Raw genomic sequence first — 14,672 nt, 5'->3', positions numbered from 1 at the left:
GTGAAAATCGCTAGATGGGACGTACATCTACAGAAAAACGAACCATTACACTTTCAGAAAAACTGAACGATTTATTCAAGATTAAGAACTATACACGCAGAGCAGGTCAGTAACGCGCTGATGAAACCTCTGGCATTTATGAAAGCATTTATAGACGTGACACTGATTGACAGAGTTTATGCATGTCTTCCTAAGGGTTATCATGGAACATTCAGTCCAACTGGCAAATTAGATCGTCAAAATCGCGAGATGGTTGGCGGGTCCTGCCCATAAGGCTTCAGATACTCTCATGGAAAGAGATCCAGCGCTCTTGCTGATCAAATAAGGGTTTGGTAAGCACGAAGACAAGCAGTAGAAACTCTCGCCGTGTTTGGGCAGGCATTATAATGCTGAGATTAAGTCCAGTGTGGTTTTCCATGAAGCGCAACAATGCGGAGCGTACAATAACATCGACCTTCCGCTGTGTGTATGAGTGCGGCGGATGACAACCAAAGGGGTCCTGCTATGTAATGAAATGGCAACCCCGGACGACCACACGTGGCTGTCGGGACGTACAGCTGACGACAGTGAGGGTGGTATCCCACTACTGTTTGGGTTGTCTCCAGACACGTCTTCCCTTGTCATCGGAGCTCAATGCGATGCGGGACTCGTCACTAAAGACGATTCTTCTCCGGTCAAAGAGATTCCAGATCGAAAACGTTTATGGAGAAACTCCGGACAGAGGGGGGATACCAGTCTGAATGTTACCCGCCGTACGGCCTGTCGACGGGGAGTGGTGGTGTGGGATGCCGTTTCTTTTCATAGCAGGACCGCTTTGATTGTCATCCGCGCCTCCCTTACAACACAGCGGTACGTTGACGATATTCTACGCTTCGTTTTGTTGCCCTTCATGGGAAGCTGTACTGGGATTACATTTCAGTATGATAATGCCTGCCCACACACGCCGAGAGTTTCTACTGCTTGTCTTCGCACTTACCAAACCGTACCTTGGCCAGCAAGATCGCTAGATTTCTCCTCAGTTGAGAGCATTTGGGGAATTGTGAGCAGTGCCTTCCAACCAGTTCTCGACTTTGACTCTCTAACGCTCGGATAAAATGTGGCACTGTATCCCTTAGGAGGACATTCAACAACTCTACTAATTAGTTCCAAGCCATTAATTTCTTTTATAAAGGCCAGAGGTGGGCCAACGCGTTATTGACTTGCTCAACTTGTGAAACTCTTTCTCTTCAATAAGTCATACAGTTTTTCTGGAAATGTAATCATTTGTTTGTCTCTACGTGTCTACTGATTTCAGCTACATTCGGATAATTCCTTCGTGGTGCGCCCTTTTTTTTGCCTTAGAGTGTACGTACGAATATGTGTTATGTATGTTTGTACGTTCCACATCTCCTCCTAAACTAGTTGACCGATTCTCACCAAAATTGGTGGAAATATAACTTATTGTCCGGAAAGAAGTTGGAGTTAAAAACCACATACCTATCAAAGAGGTTGGGTGTGGGTGAAAAAGTAATGCAACTCAACAAGGGCAAATAGTCAGACTATATTCATCCAGTATTGGAGATTGAGAGAATTTAATTACTGACAACATACTTGACACATAATTTCAAAGCTTTACAATCACCAACAAAAGATGGAAGGCAAAAAGTTAGCTGTTCATGCAGTTAAACTGCCGCATCAGGTATTTCCTTTAATTTATCACTTCCTTACTACTAACTCTGTTCGGAACATACTTCGCATACCTGTACCGCTGAATTGACCAGTAGAATTATATCAATGTACAACACACGGCTCAGGAGATATGATTTAATTAACACTGAAATGCTTGAAAAACTGCCGCATCATGCATGAGGTTCAAATGTATTATTTGTTTGTTATTAACTCTATTCGCAATACATTTCGCAGAAAATATCCATTAATGCCGCTGAATGTACCTACAAAAATATATCTTTGTATGAAACGTAATTGAGGAGACATGACGCCATGAACATTGAGATGTGTGAAAAACTGCAAAATTGTGCACAACTTTTTAATTTAGTATTTCGTTACTACTAATTCTGTTCGCAACAAATTTCACATGCCGTATGTAGATATACTACTGGATGTACATGCACATTATATCATAGCAAGGCTCTCAGTTCTTGAGATATGGCGTCATAAATTGGGCTGCGTGGAAACAAAATTGCAATTTCCATACAGACACAGGTGAGATATGTGTATAAATAAGCGTGAAATATGTTAAATATATGAGACATCTGCGTACGCTGGTAAAACCACAGGAAAAAGCTCTTCATATTCCTCTGGCTAAAGTTCAACCAAATTTGGAATACATATTATTCACTATCTGGAGAGAATTACAGTGGCGGTAAGAATCAGCACCTTCCTGTTGGGATAGGGGAGACAATATGAAGAGACAAGGGAGGACGTCGACAGACGCAGAGAGCTAACGAGGAGATGGAGAGAGAAAGGTGTAGGAGGAAATGGGCAGTGAAAAGAGGGAGGAGGAAATGGACAGAGAAAGGGAAGAGGAGATGGATAGAAGAGGGAAGAGAGAATAAACAATGGGAGGGAGAGGAGTCAGAAAGTGAGATGAGGGAGGAGGAGATGGATGGATGGAGAGAGAAGGAGGAGAAGATGGATGGAGAAAGGTTTGGGAGGAAATAGATGGGAAGTGGGGAGGTGGATGAGGTGGACAGAGAGAGAGGGTGGAGGATATGGACAGAGTGGAGGGGAAGGAGGAGATTTAGTGCGAATTTTACATACTATGTATAAAAAATACTATGTGACTTGGACACCTCTAGTATTCCAAGGGTTTAGTGGAAATAGGGTAGTATAGGTGACAACATAGCATAACTCTGGAACATGTGGATAGATTTTAAGCAAACGTATGGATTAGTATCTAGGAAAGATATTGTATTGTAAGACAACTACACGACACCTGTTAATGGGGACATGAATGATATGGAAGACAAGGCGAGGGTATAAGTGCGGGTATAGAGGTGACAGTCAGAGAGTATTGGGAAATGCTAAGTGTGAATATATACTTGAGTACCCCTCAATGCTCTAGATCTTTATTTATTGTCTGTCAGGTGTTCACGATGCATCACAAATGAAGTATAATCATAGAAATTGTGCTTAGTACAGATGTACAACAGAGTAGTACAGAAAATCTGTACTAACTATAACTAAAACATACACATATGCTCGTCAAAGCTAAGCACAAGCAGAGATTTAGGCAACGTGTTGTTAGAGTCGGAAAAATAAATGACAAAGAAAAAGCAATCGGTTTACAAACGTAGCTTGAAAGTGTTCCATAGTTTCTGCATAAATGACCTTAAACCCTGGAAACATTGGCAATTGCCCTAAGTCACTCTGATCATGTACGTAGCGCCTCATCTACGTCCCAAGAATAAACAGTTCCCGTTCTTAAAGGACCCCATATTTTCTACATGCATTTTATAGGCATCATAATAATTTGCATTCGATATCTCTATTGGGTTTAGAGCTTTGCGAGGGCTTTTCTCTTCGTGGCGACAAGAGCCACACTTCAGTTGCCGCTCACAGCCATACTATTTGTAAGTTTTGGACATCATTTTATCGTGTTCTCACGTATTATTCTACGTTGGCATCACTAAATGGCTTCCTACTACGCCAGACAGAAGGTGTGTCGAAAAATATTGAATGTGGAGCTATGGAATGCAACGGTTTAGCGATTTATCACACTCTGTAATTGCTTAGTGACGAAATTCTTAACATTATACTTCTCGGTTCCATATGTTTAATCTTCGTTCATCCTCAAGAAAACTATGACATTTATCGCAAGTACTTACTCTGCCCTTCATAAGCACTAGTAATATCATACCGTTCACTACTTCAAAAACGAGCGCAGTGGTTTAGAAATATGTACAATCAAGATATAAATATTAACTGCAGGTGAAAGCTGTTCGAAACGGATTGATTGGTAGCGCACACCCACATTTCCGAAATTATCTTGTACTTGTGCCATACATATGTTGTCACAGTCACATAAATTAGTCTCGATGTTTTATAACACACAATGCGCGTTCTACTGTTATGACTACGTTGACTAGGTGTCTGTGGCAGTTATTTACGATAAGTAACTTTTCCTATTTTTACGTATCTTCGGATTCCGTCCGCGGCAGCAACAATAATTGTTTTCATCATTATTGTCACTAATAATGTGTGAAAACAGCTATACTCCAAAATGTAGACCAGGCGTCTCTAAACTTTTTAATCCGCGGGCTACATTGACTCCTCCACAAAGTCATCCGGGCCAAGATCTACCTAGTGGGATTAAAGCAACCTAGCACTCCATGATCACCGTAATGTAAGGCTAAAGGAAAGATGAAATCGCAAAAAGCTAAGGTTGTGAGAGTATCTAGCACTGAAACGAACTACGATTTTTATTTAATTACATAATTTTAATTGGTGGACGCACCTGACCGAAATTCTGGCGTATTGTATTCTGGCGAATTTCACCGACAAAGAAGCATGTCACTGCACATTCTTCACGAAAGCGTCCTGCAAAGTTAACGAAATCTCAAAATCATTGTTAGCAACACTATTACTGCAAGACGTAACAGAGGTAGAGTATATCAACACATTGTTATTTCAAGCGGCGCAACAATAAGTTTAGTTATGTGGTCTTGTAGCGCGCAGCAGAGCCAGAGCATATATCTGATAGTTCTTTTGCTTGATTGTGTCTATGCTGCGAATGTCTCACGAGTTTTCTAGTGTTTTATGCGCTGTACTAGTAGGTGAGACGACTAAGTGTTCCATTATTTAAAAAAGTGAAAAAAGTTTATTTATTATTTATTATTTAAAAAAGTTTGAATTCGTAGAGACAAGGAAAATCTGAAAATCGAAATACGTATAGCACGACTTGAGTATTTTTTCACTGTATTTTTTAGTGAAACTACAGTGTAATTGTGAGTATTTAATTTAGTAACCTTAAAAATAAATTCATTGCATTTTGTTTAGGCAAACTAATCCCCAGTTTTATTAGTATTAAATAGCACAATTTTATTTTCAGGTTACAATCTTTTGTGAAGTTCTGCACAAATATGGAAAAGAAACGAAAGGTTGACAGTGAATGTAGAATTTTTAAAGAGCAGTGGGGATGTCAATATTTCGTGGTGGAGTCAAGCAACAAACCAATGTGTATTATTTGCGATGAAGCAATATCAGTCTTCAAAGAATATAATATAAAACTTCATTATGAGACTAAGCACTCTCAGAATTACTCAAAGTTTGCAGGGTGCGAACGATTAGAAATGTATGAGTCTCTGAAACGCCAGCTAAAAACCCAGCAGTCGCTGTTTAAGAAAGTAAATGCTGAACAACATGCAGCAACTCGTGCTAGTTTTCGTGTGGCTCATTTAGTAGCGAAACAGTGTAAGTCATTTACCGACGGTGAATTAATTAAGAATTGCATTAGTGCAACAGCAGAAGAAATGTGACCAGAAAGAGTTAATTTATTTAAAAACATAAGTTTGTCGGCAAACACTGTGGCTCGTAGAATAGATGACATTGCACAAAATATATCAGCACAACTGCGTGACAAAAATCAAGACTACGACTGGTTCTCTTTGGCCGTGGATGAGTCAACAGATGTATCAGATACTGCGCAAGTACTACTTTTTATTCGAGGGATTGACAAAAATTATGGATTGTATGAAGAGCTCCTTGATGCTCACAGTATTCACGGGACGACCACTGGCGAAGATATTTTTAAAGGAGTTGAAAGGGCAGTTCAGAAAAACAATGTTCAGTGGAAGAAATTAAAATGTATTACAACTGATGGTGGAAAAAGATGTGTGGGAAAAATAAAGGTGTTGTTACTCTCCTTTCTAAGGCCGCAGAAAATGACGGTGGCTCAAAACCATTAGTAGTGCATTGTATTATTCACCAACAGTTTTGTGTGGAAAACATTTAGATATGTCAGAAGTTTTAAAGCCAGTTATTTAAATTGTTAATTATATCAGGTCCCATGCACTCAGTCATCACCAGTTCCGCGAGTTTCTTGAAGATATTGAGGAAAGCGACTTGTCATATTATACTGCAGTGCGCTGGCTTAGCTGCGGTAAAGTTCTGACCCGTTTTTTTGAACTCCGAATAGTAACTGAAATTTTTTTGAACGAAAGGAATCGCCCTCTGGCTGAGTTACGGAACGGTGAGTGGTTATGAGAGCTAGCATTTTATACAGACTTAACTAAACATATGAATGACCTTAGTTTAAAATTGCAAGGTGAAGACCAGCTTCTGCCTGATTTATACACGCGTGTTAAGTCCTTTCGACAAAAGATTGCTTTTTTTCAATCTCAGTTGAACAAAGTATGCTTCACGCATTTTAATACATGCCAAACATTCACTCAGCAAACTGAGATTCCGTTTCCTGTAACTTTCGCTGTTGAAGCTTTGGGCGCTTTAAAAATTAATTTTGAATCACGTTTTTTAGATATCGATGCAAATTTAAACGAGATCAAGATATTTCAAAATCCCTTTGGCGTCGATATAGAAGCGTTACCCGCAGAACTTCAGTTTGAAATTATTGATTTGCAATGTAGAGACTTTTTTAAAGAAAAACATTCAAAGTCAACATTACTGGAATTTTATAAGCGTCTTCCATCCACACACATTACAAATTTACATAAATCTGCCCGTGGCTTTTTTTCCGCTTTTGGCACTACTTATTTGTGTGAAAAAACTTTCTCCAAAATGAACATGCAAAAAGTATTTACAGATCAAAATTAAGTGATGAGCATTTGAAGTCACTGATGATTATCTGTACCAGTAAACTTGATCCACAACTGGAGGTAATTATGAAAGGAAAGTTACAGCTACACAAAAGTCACTAATTATCACTAAGATGTTAAATTTTGTTAAATTTCTTTACGTGACTACTTTAACACTGTGAGTGTTCAAGATATAAATTAATTACAGTTATTTTTATCCATCAGTTACAACTAAAATATCTAATATCATTATGTACACCAGGTATTGTATTTTCCTTAAACTGCCTTTAAATAAAAATATTTTATACGATTTACTTGCTATGTGTATTTTACAACGTAATCAAAAGAATGTGAAACCTCACTTAAGAAGCATCTTCCATAACGATTGATTACTAAAGCTAGTCGCCGAAGTGTCGTCTATTTGAAAGACTTGCACGAGACTCGTGAGAAGAATAAAATGCAAAGAATTTTTTTACTTAAAATGTTTTCGCCAAACTAGTCTGTTAACCGTTCTTTTTTTCTCACTATCGCACGGAGTCTGTCTGTTTATTGTGGATAGCCACAAGTTTAACCATACCCTTCCGCTTTGTAAAGATAAGAGCTCCGACAATGTCGCGGTGTATTGGTCGCGATAGGCCTCGAAACTCAATTGTTGGCAGTATAGGTACCACCTCAAATATTTGGAGGGCTGGATACCGGGGATGTCCGGCCAGCTAACGCGTGCCGGTTTGCCGGCCCTCGCGGGCCGGTTTCAGCCCGCGGATGTGATTTGGAGACCCCTGATGTAGACAAACAACGATGTTCGCAAGTCACGTGCCAATACCAGTTTCGTACTGGCGACATGCGCAGTACGTACTCTGTCCACACTCCATAGACATTCCTTTTCTATGATTGACACACTGTGTATTACAACGAAGACAATGGACAGTTTAACCGTTCCACACAATTGTTTCACAGAAGAATGCACATTACGCTTGACTTTTCACATTAGTGTTTCAAGTAAGTCATTGATTAAGTTTAAGACATAGTGACGATGGAAGTAGGCTAAAGGAGTAACAGGGAATTATACATTATTAGAAAAAATCGGATAGCATTTATTCCGTTACACACACCAGAGATCAATGGGTGATCATTACCTAGTCGTGGGGCAGCAGATCCATCGAGGTTGACTGCAGACGTAGCGTTTGGCTTGACTACCAACAGTGACGTAACAGGTGTCACGAAGGAGTACTGTAAGAAAGAAAATAAGAACTAAGCGACTTACTTACATAAGAGATCAAAAGATTACTTGGATACATTGTAGAGATGATGTGCTATTCTTACTGCTTACCTAGTCATTCGTAGAAAACTACATGTTGTAACGTATGTTTATAGATAATCAGGCATGAGAAACGTGTACATGTACGTCATTCCAATCTTCTTTATCCATCCAATTGCACGAATGGCTATGATAAGAGCTCGGACAGTGGTATTGTGTTTGTAGTTGTGTATGCAAATCAAAAAGTGCAGCCACGCTATCAGGGGCGTTCTGTTACGGTTCGCGCTGCTCTCCCCGTCGGAGGTTCGAGTCCTTCCTCCGGCATGGATGTGTGTGTTGTCCTTAGTGTAAGTTAGTTTACGCTTGATTAAGTAGTGTGTAAGCCTAGGGACCGATGACCTCAGCAGTTTGGTCTCATAAGATCTTACCACAAATTTCCATATTTTCAAAAAGTGGAACAAACCCAGTCTCGAATACCACTAAGGATGATACCGACCTTCACGTCGCCTTTCCACAGATGAATCATCCTTGTAACATGCCATCACTCCCAGACATTTGAGGTGAGATTTATCTCAGAAAGCTGTGGCATAATCTGGTGATGAGGCGCCTCCTCCGCTACTACTGGTGGAAGAATAGTGTTGATGGAAATGTCTTTTGCCATCAGGATCAACAGGCGCTACTGCACTATCGTGCGTCAGTGGCATCAGCTGCGAAGGACTGTGAACACTTACCAATACATTTCAGAATATCGTATTGCAAATAGAAATAATTTTCGTCTACTAGTGACGTAATCTTGTATCGAATTTTCTCACAATACACCTCTGTCCGTCATATTTTGTCAAATAATAATCCACATGTATTCCAAATGGCAATAGCATTCAGTGTCACATCCTTCTCATGTAGGGTCTGAGAAAATTTTCTGAGCTGAAACGCAATGAGTCATGTCCAAAGGAATGACCACCTCAATGCCAACTAGTATGGATTTTTAAAACATAGTTCAACTTGCGCTTTTCTCACGTCACATCCTGAAAGCCAGGGAGCAAAACAGTGAGTTTACTGAAAAGGAACTTGCGAAAAGTACGATTGGAGCAGATAAGAAACAAAAATTGTAGTGGGTTGCCGATGTCTTGCTGAGGATGATGCTTCGGCTATATAAGTACAGCTCATCAGCCGTGCGTTGCAACGATGATTCTCTTCCGACATAAACAAGCGCCAGGAAGAATATTTCACGGTATTAGAGAAACTTTCGCTGTGCAGTCAGTCAGTATTGACCACTCTGTGAAATGGAAACGCCACTGAAAATCAGTAGCGACAGTGGGTGAATCCAAACCGGACAGTTGTCGACTGATCACACAATGAAAGCTTTCAACGCTGGTGTTACTTCAAACTTCCAAGACGTGACTGATATGTAAAGCTTTCCCCTAAGGTTTCATCTCTGGTTGCTGGAGACAACCTCAGAGACGAGGCGTTATCTGCAATCGGAGCTCGAAAGGGCGCTGAATACACAGGGTGAATCAAAACTTACTTGGAAAATATTGCGAAAATGGAAAATGCTACTGATGTGCGGTTTTCACAGAATCGATTGGTGGTCATGGCCTTGTAGTGTTAGCCAACAAACAGAATATAATCATACATAAGAAGTGTACCTGATACGTGTTGCAAACCGGACACAATAGGAAGGACCAGGCCCCTTTGTTTTTTTCTTTTATCACTCGTTTATTACATCAGAGAAATACACATTTTAAGACAAAATTTAACTACATGAAACATTGCCCCCACTAAAGGTTAACATAGGCAGTGACAAAACTTACTTCTCTTAAGGTTTTCTGCTGGCAACAAATTTTAAGGAGGCAATGTAAGGTTTATATCAGTTTAGCTCAAACACGTAGCTAGTGATTGAATCACGACACAGACACTTTAACAACTTCGGCAAACAAATAAATTGCGTGAATTTGTACTCACAGTAACCAACTAATGAACAGCTTTGCCATTGAATAAGTAGTAGGTCATTTGGAACGAATTAGCAACACCCAGCAACTAGTGGAGTTAATACCAACAGTCTTTAAATGTCTTGCTCCCATTAAATAAACAAACTTACAATAATTAAATGAATAACAAATCAAACACACTACGCTTCACTCAAACTCTTCATTGGAAGCCAAGCCAAAATGAAGATTCCATTAACTGACTAACACTGAAGTCACACTAAAGCTCACCTCTGTGTTCTCAGACATATGGCGCAAACTTAACCAAGACAAGATTTGGAAGGGAGCACATAACTAAAATCGGTAGTGGAGCCAACTCGTGCCACTGAAAATTAAGGTACTAGACCGGGGCACAAGGTGGTATACAATGAGGTTGCCTTAGTGCTATATTGCGCTCCAAAATATTAATTCAAATGACCAATTCAAAATGAAGTACGCATAAACCAGCATTAATTAACGAGGAGTGACACCAGGTCGCTCGAAGCGATGGCAACACTTAATTCAAAAGACGAATGCCGGAGGCGGCAGTAACATCAAACACCTTCTCCGAGTTTTAACCAGGAGTCACTTCCCGCTAGACAAGTAAACATCTAACCAAGCACAAGGAAGGAACCCGCAAAGAGAAAATTCAAATAAAACCCCCAAAAGATTATAAAGGACAGGGAACCCCAACTATTTAAATTTAAAAGAATTAGCTCTCCCTAAAGGCAGTGTAAACGCTAAGGCTACACTTAAGTGGCCACCAAAATTGGTTACAAAAGGTGTTATACATTTTCTCCTTTTCTTTAAAAGAAACACAAGGCTGCTTAATTTCCGCTGGACGTCCGGTACGGCTCGTGTAGGATACAACAGGCAGGAACCCAAGCTAGGCGATCGCGAGGCACGGGGAGAAAAATCAGGAGAGCTGACAGGCAGGCAGCCAACACATATGCTCCATCCTGAATCGGCAGACCACGCACAACCAACTCCACATATACGTGGTTGCTTCCCACCTCGTACCTCGCGGCGTCTCAGCAGGTAGCCCGAACAAACGTCAATTGCCCCTCGCCCCGCGAATGCGGAAAACAACAAGGCAAGCAAAGATAAGAAACATCGAAGGATCGACAATGCACATCCAAGAGACTGGCGCGCCAGTAACGAGCGCCACGGCTGAGTACCTTTTGTGAAAACACACTCTTTTTAAAAGTAACAATGCCTCTTGACACTAAGAAGGTAAAAGTAGGGTAAATTAGAGTGTTTGTTGCAGGATTCTAGTGCGAGTCGTTTACGAGTTATCGTATTTTGAAAAGTTCCTACAACATCACCTGAACGATACCTGTCGTAGCACACGCTAAAGAATAACACAAGTGCATACATTAGTTATTTGAATTCTGACCAGTAAATAGAAAACCATCCATCACAGGTTGTATTCAAAATGACGATCAGCAGCGGGCAATACATACTTTCAGTCTGGTATGGTACGACTGTTGCACACGTGCTAGCATTTCAGCGGAGGTGTTCGAGCAGGCTGCAGTAATACGTCGTTGCATACCATCGAGTGTAGTTGGTATGCACTTCTAGATAGCATCTTTCAGCTTCATCCGCAGAAACAGTCTACAGGCGTCAAATCCGGGGAATGGGCCAGCTAAGGTACAGGCGCTCAGTGTCCAGCCCGACAAATTGGAAACTATTCGTGAATACGTGCTGTAGTACTTCGTGCACTAATAGCTGGGCAGGTTCCTTCTAGTCCGCAAAGGCACGTCTTCTAACATCCATGGAAGATGGTCTGTTAGCAGGCTGTGATAATTGTGCGCGTTCAATGTTCCGTCTATGAGTTGATGGTTCACTATCCCACACCGCTCATTTTCACTCCATAGACGTCTCCGTTCCACCTGAAGAAGCCAACGGGGATGGTCAACAGACGAACAGTGTATGTTTTGGCGGTTTATCTGGCCATACTTGGTAAATGTGTTTTCATCACTACATAGAATACATGATGATCTGGAGTACCTCGTTGTAATTCCCATGTACAGAAGTTCACACGATTCTCATAATCGTTTCAATGCAGCTCTTGATAGAGAGAGATGTGATACCGATGAAATCTATGTCGCTGGAGAATGCGTAGGACAATTGCCTGGCACATGCCACTTTCCCGTGCGACTGCGCGGGGGCTGACGTGCGGATCAACTGCAGCAGCAGCAACAACATTGATTCCCCTTCTTCTGTCGTCATATGTTTCCTTCCGTTACATTGTCTAGGTGTCCGCCCCGACAGCTGAATGGTCAACGTGACGGACTGCCGTCCTAAGGGGCCAGGGTTCGATTCCCGGATGGGTCGGGGATTTTCTCCGGTCAGGGACTGGGTGTTGTCTTCCTCATCATTTCATCCCCATCCGGCGCGCAGGTCGCCCAGTGTGGCGTCGAATGTAATAAGACCTGCACCAAGGCGGCCGGATCTGACCCGTAAGGGACCCTTGCGGCCAATGACGCCACACGTTCATTTCCATTTCCATTGTCTACGTTTTCACATAACTGGTTGAAGAGGTTGATAAATAACTGCCGACATGGTTGACGTGTATTGGGATATCTTGCCGCATACACCGCACGAGAACGGACTGTATTCTTCCTCTTCAAACAGCACAAACGTGTCGGCTTTTTCTGCATTGCTAATTCCTATAGTCCACTCACGACCAGCTGCTCAGACTATTACACGCTAACTGATTAGCAAGTCGCAAAGCACCGAAAGAACACACAAGCACACTGTAAACAAACGCCGGCCGAGTGGCCGATCGGTTCTAGGCGCTACAGCCTGGAACCGCACGACCGCTACGGTAGCAGGTTCGAATCCTGCCTCGGGCATGGATGTTTGTGATGTCCTTAGGTTAGTTAGGTTTAAGTAGTTCTAAGTTCTAACCACAGCAGTTAAGTCCCATAGTGCTGAGAGCCATTTGAACCATTTTGTAAACAAACGTGACAATATCGTAGCTAGCAACTACGCAGGTTGAATGGCACAAGCAAGTGTCGGTGAGGAAGCTTCCCAAAATACGATAACATCTCGTAAACTACTCGGACGAGAATTCTACAACAAACACCACTGACATTCTAATTTACTCTGCTTTTAGTTCGTTAAAAACGTGTATGTTCCACAAAAAATACATTTTTAAGTATTATTACAATCTGCTTATCGTCTAATGATCCGAGCCCCTGACTACCAAGCCGTTCTGTAAAACTGCACATCTATAGCTCTTTCCATTTCCGCAGTATTTGCGATGCTGCTCTTAGACAATTCACCCTATATAGGCAGTGTAGAAGGGATCACAGTCTATCACGTGACGCTGGCTTAGAGACAAACTCTGGTAGTGCAAACATTCTCACGTGAATTTGACACCTTCCTCTTAGAGATCGCACTGGCAAAGTGTCGGGCAAGAATGCAGTTGAAACTGTTTCAGGAAGGTAAAAGAATATTAATAGCGTTAAAAGATACACGCATTCTGTGGCGATACCGGGTGTATATGTTATTCAAAAAGTAAGATGATTGTAAATTCTAGAATTTACAAGTAAAACCTGACATTCACCACCACCGTATGGTAACATTCTGAAATTTATTATTGTATGTGTTGCGTTGGCAGAAGAGCCAACACCGTGTTACTAGTGGAGGCCGAAATGCACGCGTTTTAGCTCACGCAGGCTGGTGTGAGGAGGGAATAACTATACTGACGTGAGGTCTGGAACATGACAAGGAATTATAATTCAGAAAGCGGACGTAATTAGTTTGATACTTAACTTTAATCCATTAATGATGAACGTCGCTCTTGACGGTACATGATTCGCAATATTATCTGTTCAGGATACATTCTTGAAGATAGTAATTATAGTGACTGAAGATGGCGCCTTGGTAGGTCGTAGCAAATGACGTAGCTGAAGGCTATGCTAAACTGTCGTCTCTGCAAATGAGAGCGTATGTAGACAGTGAACCATCGCTAGCAAAGTCGGCTGTACAACTGGGCGAGTGCTAGGGAGTCTCTCTAGACTTGACCTGCCGTGTGGCGGCGCTCGGTCTGCAATCACTGATAGTGGCGACACGCGGGTCCTACGTATACTAACGGACCGCGGCCGGTTTAAAGGCTACCACCTAACAAGTATGGTGTTTGGCGGTGACACCACTGTATGCATAGATTTCAAACTTCTACCAAGAGTTGCTGGTAACTCTTAAGATCTTCACATGCAAACTGGTAAACCTACATCGAAAATTACCACCTCCATGGTGCAAGTTGAGACATGTTTCTTTGTTGGCAATTTATTGTTCTCAGTCCGCCCACCGCTGTGTAGCTTCAGTCTGTGTCAGGCAACCTGGCGCTCACGTTCGGTCATCTTCGCGACTCGTTTTAATGATGTTGTTTCTTGTGAAGCTTTGAATCAGAATGACTGATGTTACGTGTAACGGATTTTATGAAATTTTAAGTGAATCTATGAATAAAAAGGAGGACAACAACTAACTATTGAGTAATGTAATGCTGCGTTAAATGAAATGAAAAATTGAAAAACCATTGTCAATAAAAAATCTTTTCACCACAATCGTTAGAAGCGTTATGATGTTTTCAGCGTCGGAGGTGAAAGTGAGCTCACAGCACCAGTGTTTCTTGTAAAAGAAGAAATTCGTTACTACGTTTATTTTGATGAACTTTTTGACATAATACAG

General features: G+C 41.4%; 1 protein-coding gene across 2 annotated transcripts in view; it reads right to left on the bottom strand.

Annotated features, from left to right (window-relative positions):
• The window catches only part of LOC124803997 (inter-alpha-trypsin inhibitor heavy chain H4-like), a 145,493-nt gene that overhangs the window by 38,524 nt on the left and 92,297 nt on the right, over nucleotides 1-14,672 (bottom strand). For both annotated transcript variants that reach the window (XM_047264717.1, XM_047264718.1), the window contains exon 11: nucleotides 7,889-7,982. In XM_047264717.1, the coding sequence (XP_047120673.1) occupies nucleotides 7,889-7,982 (94 nt within the window). The remainder of the gene's footprint in view (nucleotides 1-7,888; nucleotides 7,983-14,672) is intronic.

This window comes from Schistocerca piceifrons, chromosome 1 (genome assembly GCF_021461385.2).
Source record: "Schistocerca piceifrons isolate TAMUIC-IGC-003096 chromosome 1, iqSchPice1.1, whole genome shotgun sequence".
Taxonomy (NCBI): domain Eukaryota; kingdom Metazoa; phylum Arthropoda; class Insecta; order Orthoptera; family Acrididae; genus Schistocerca; species Schistocerca piceifrons.
The sequence above is the reverse complement of the archived record's forward strand: the minus strand, read 5'-3'. Positions and strand labels throughout refer to the sequence as shown.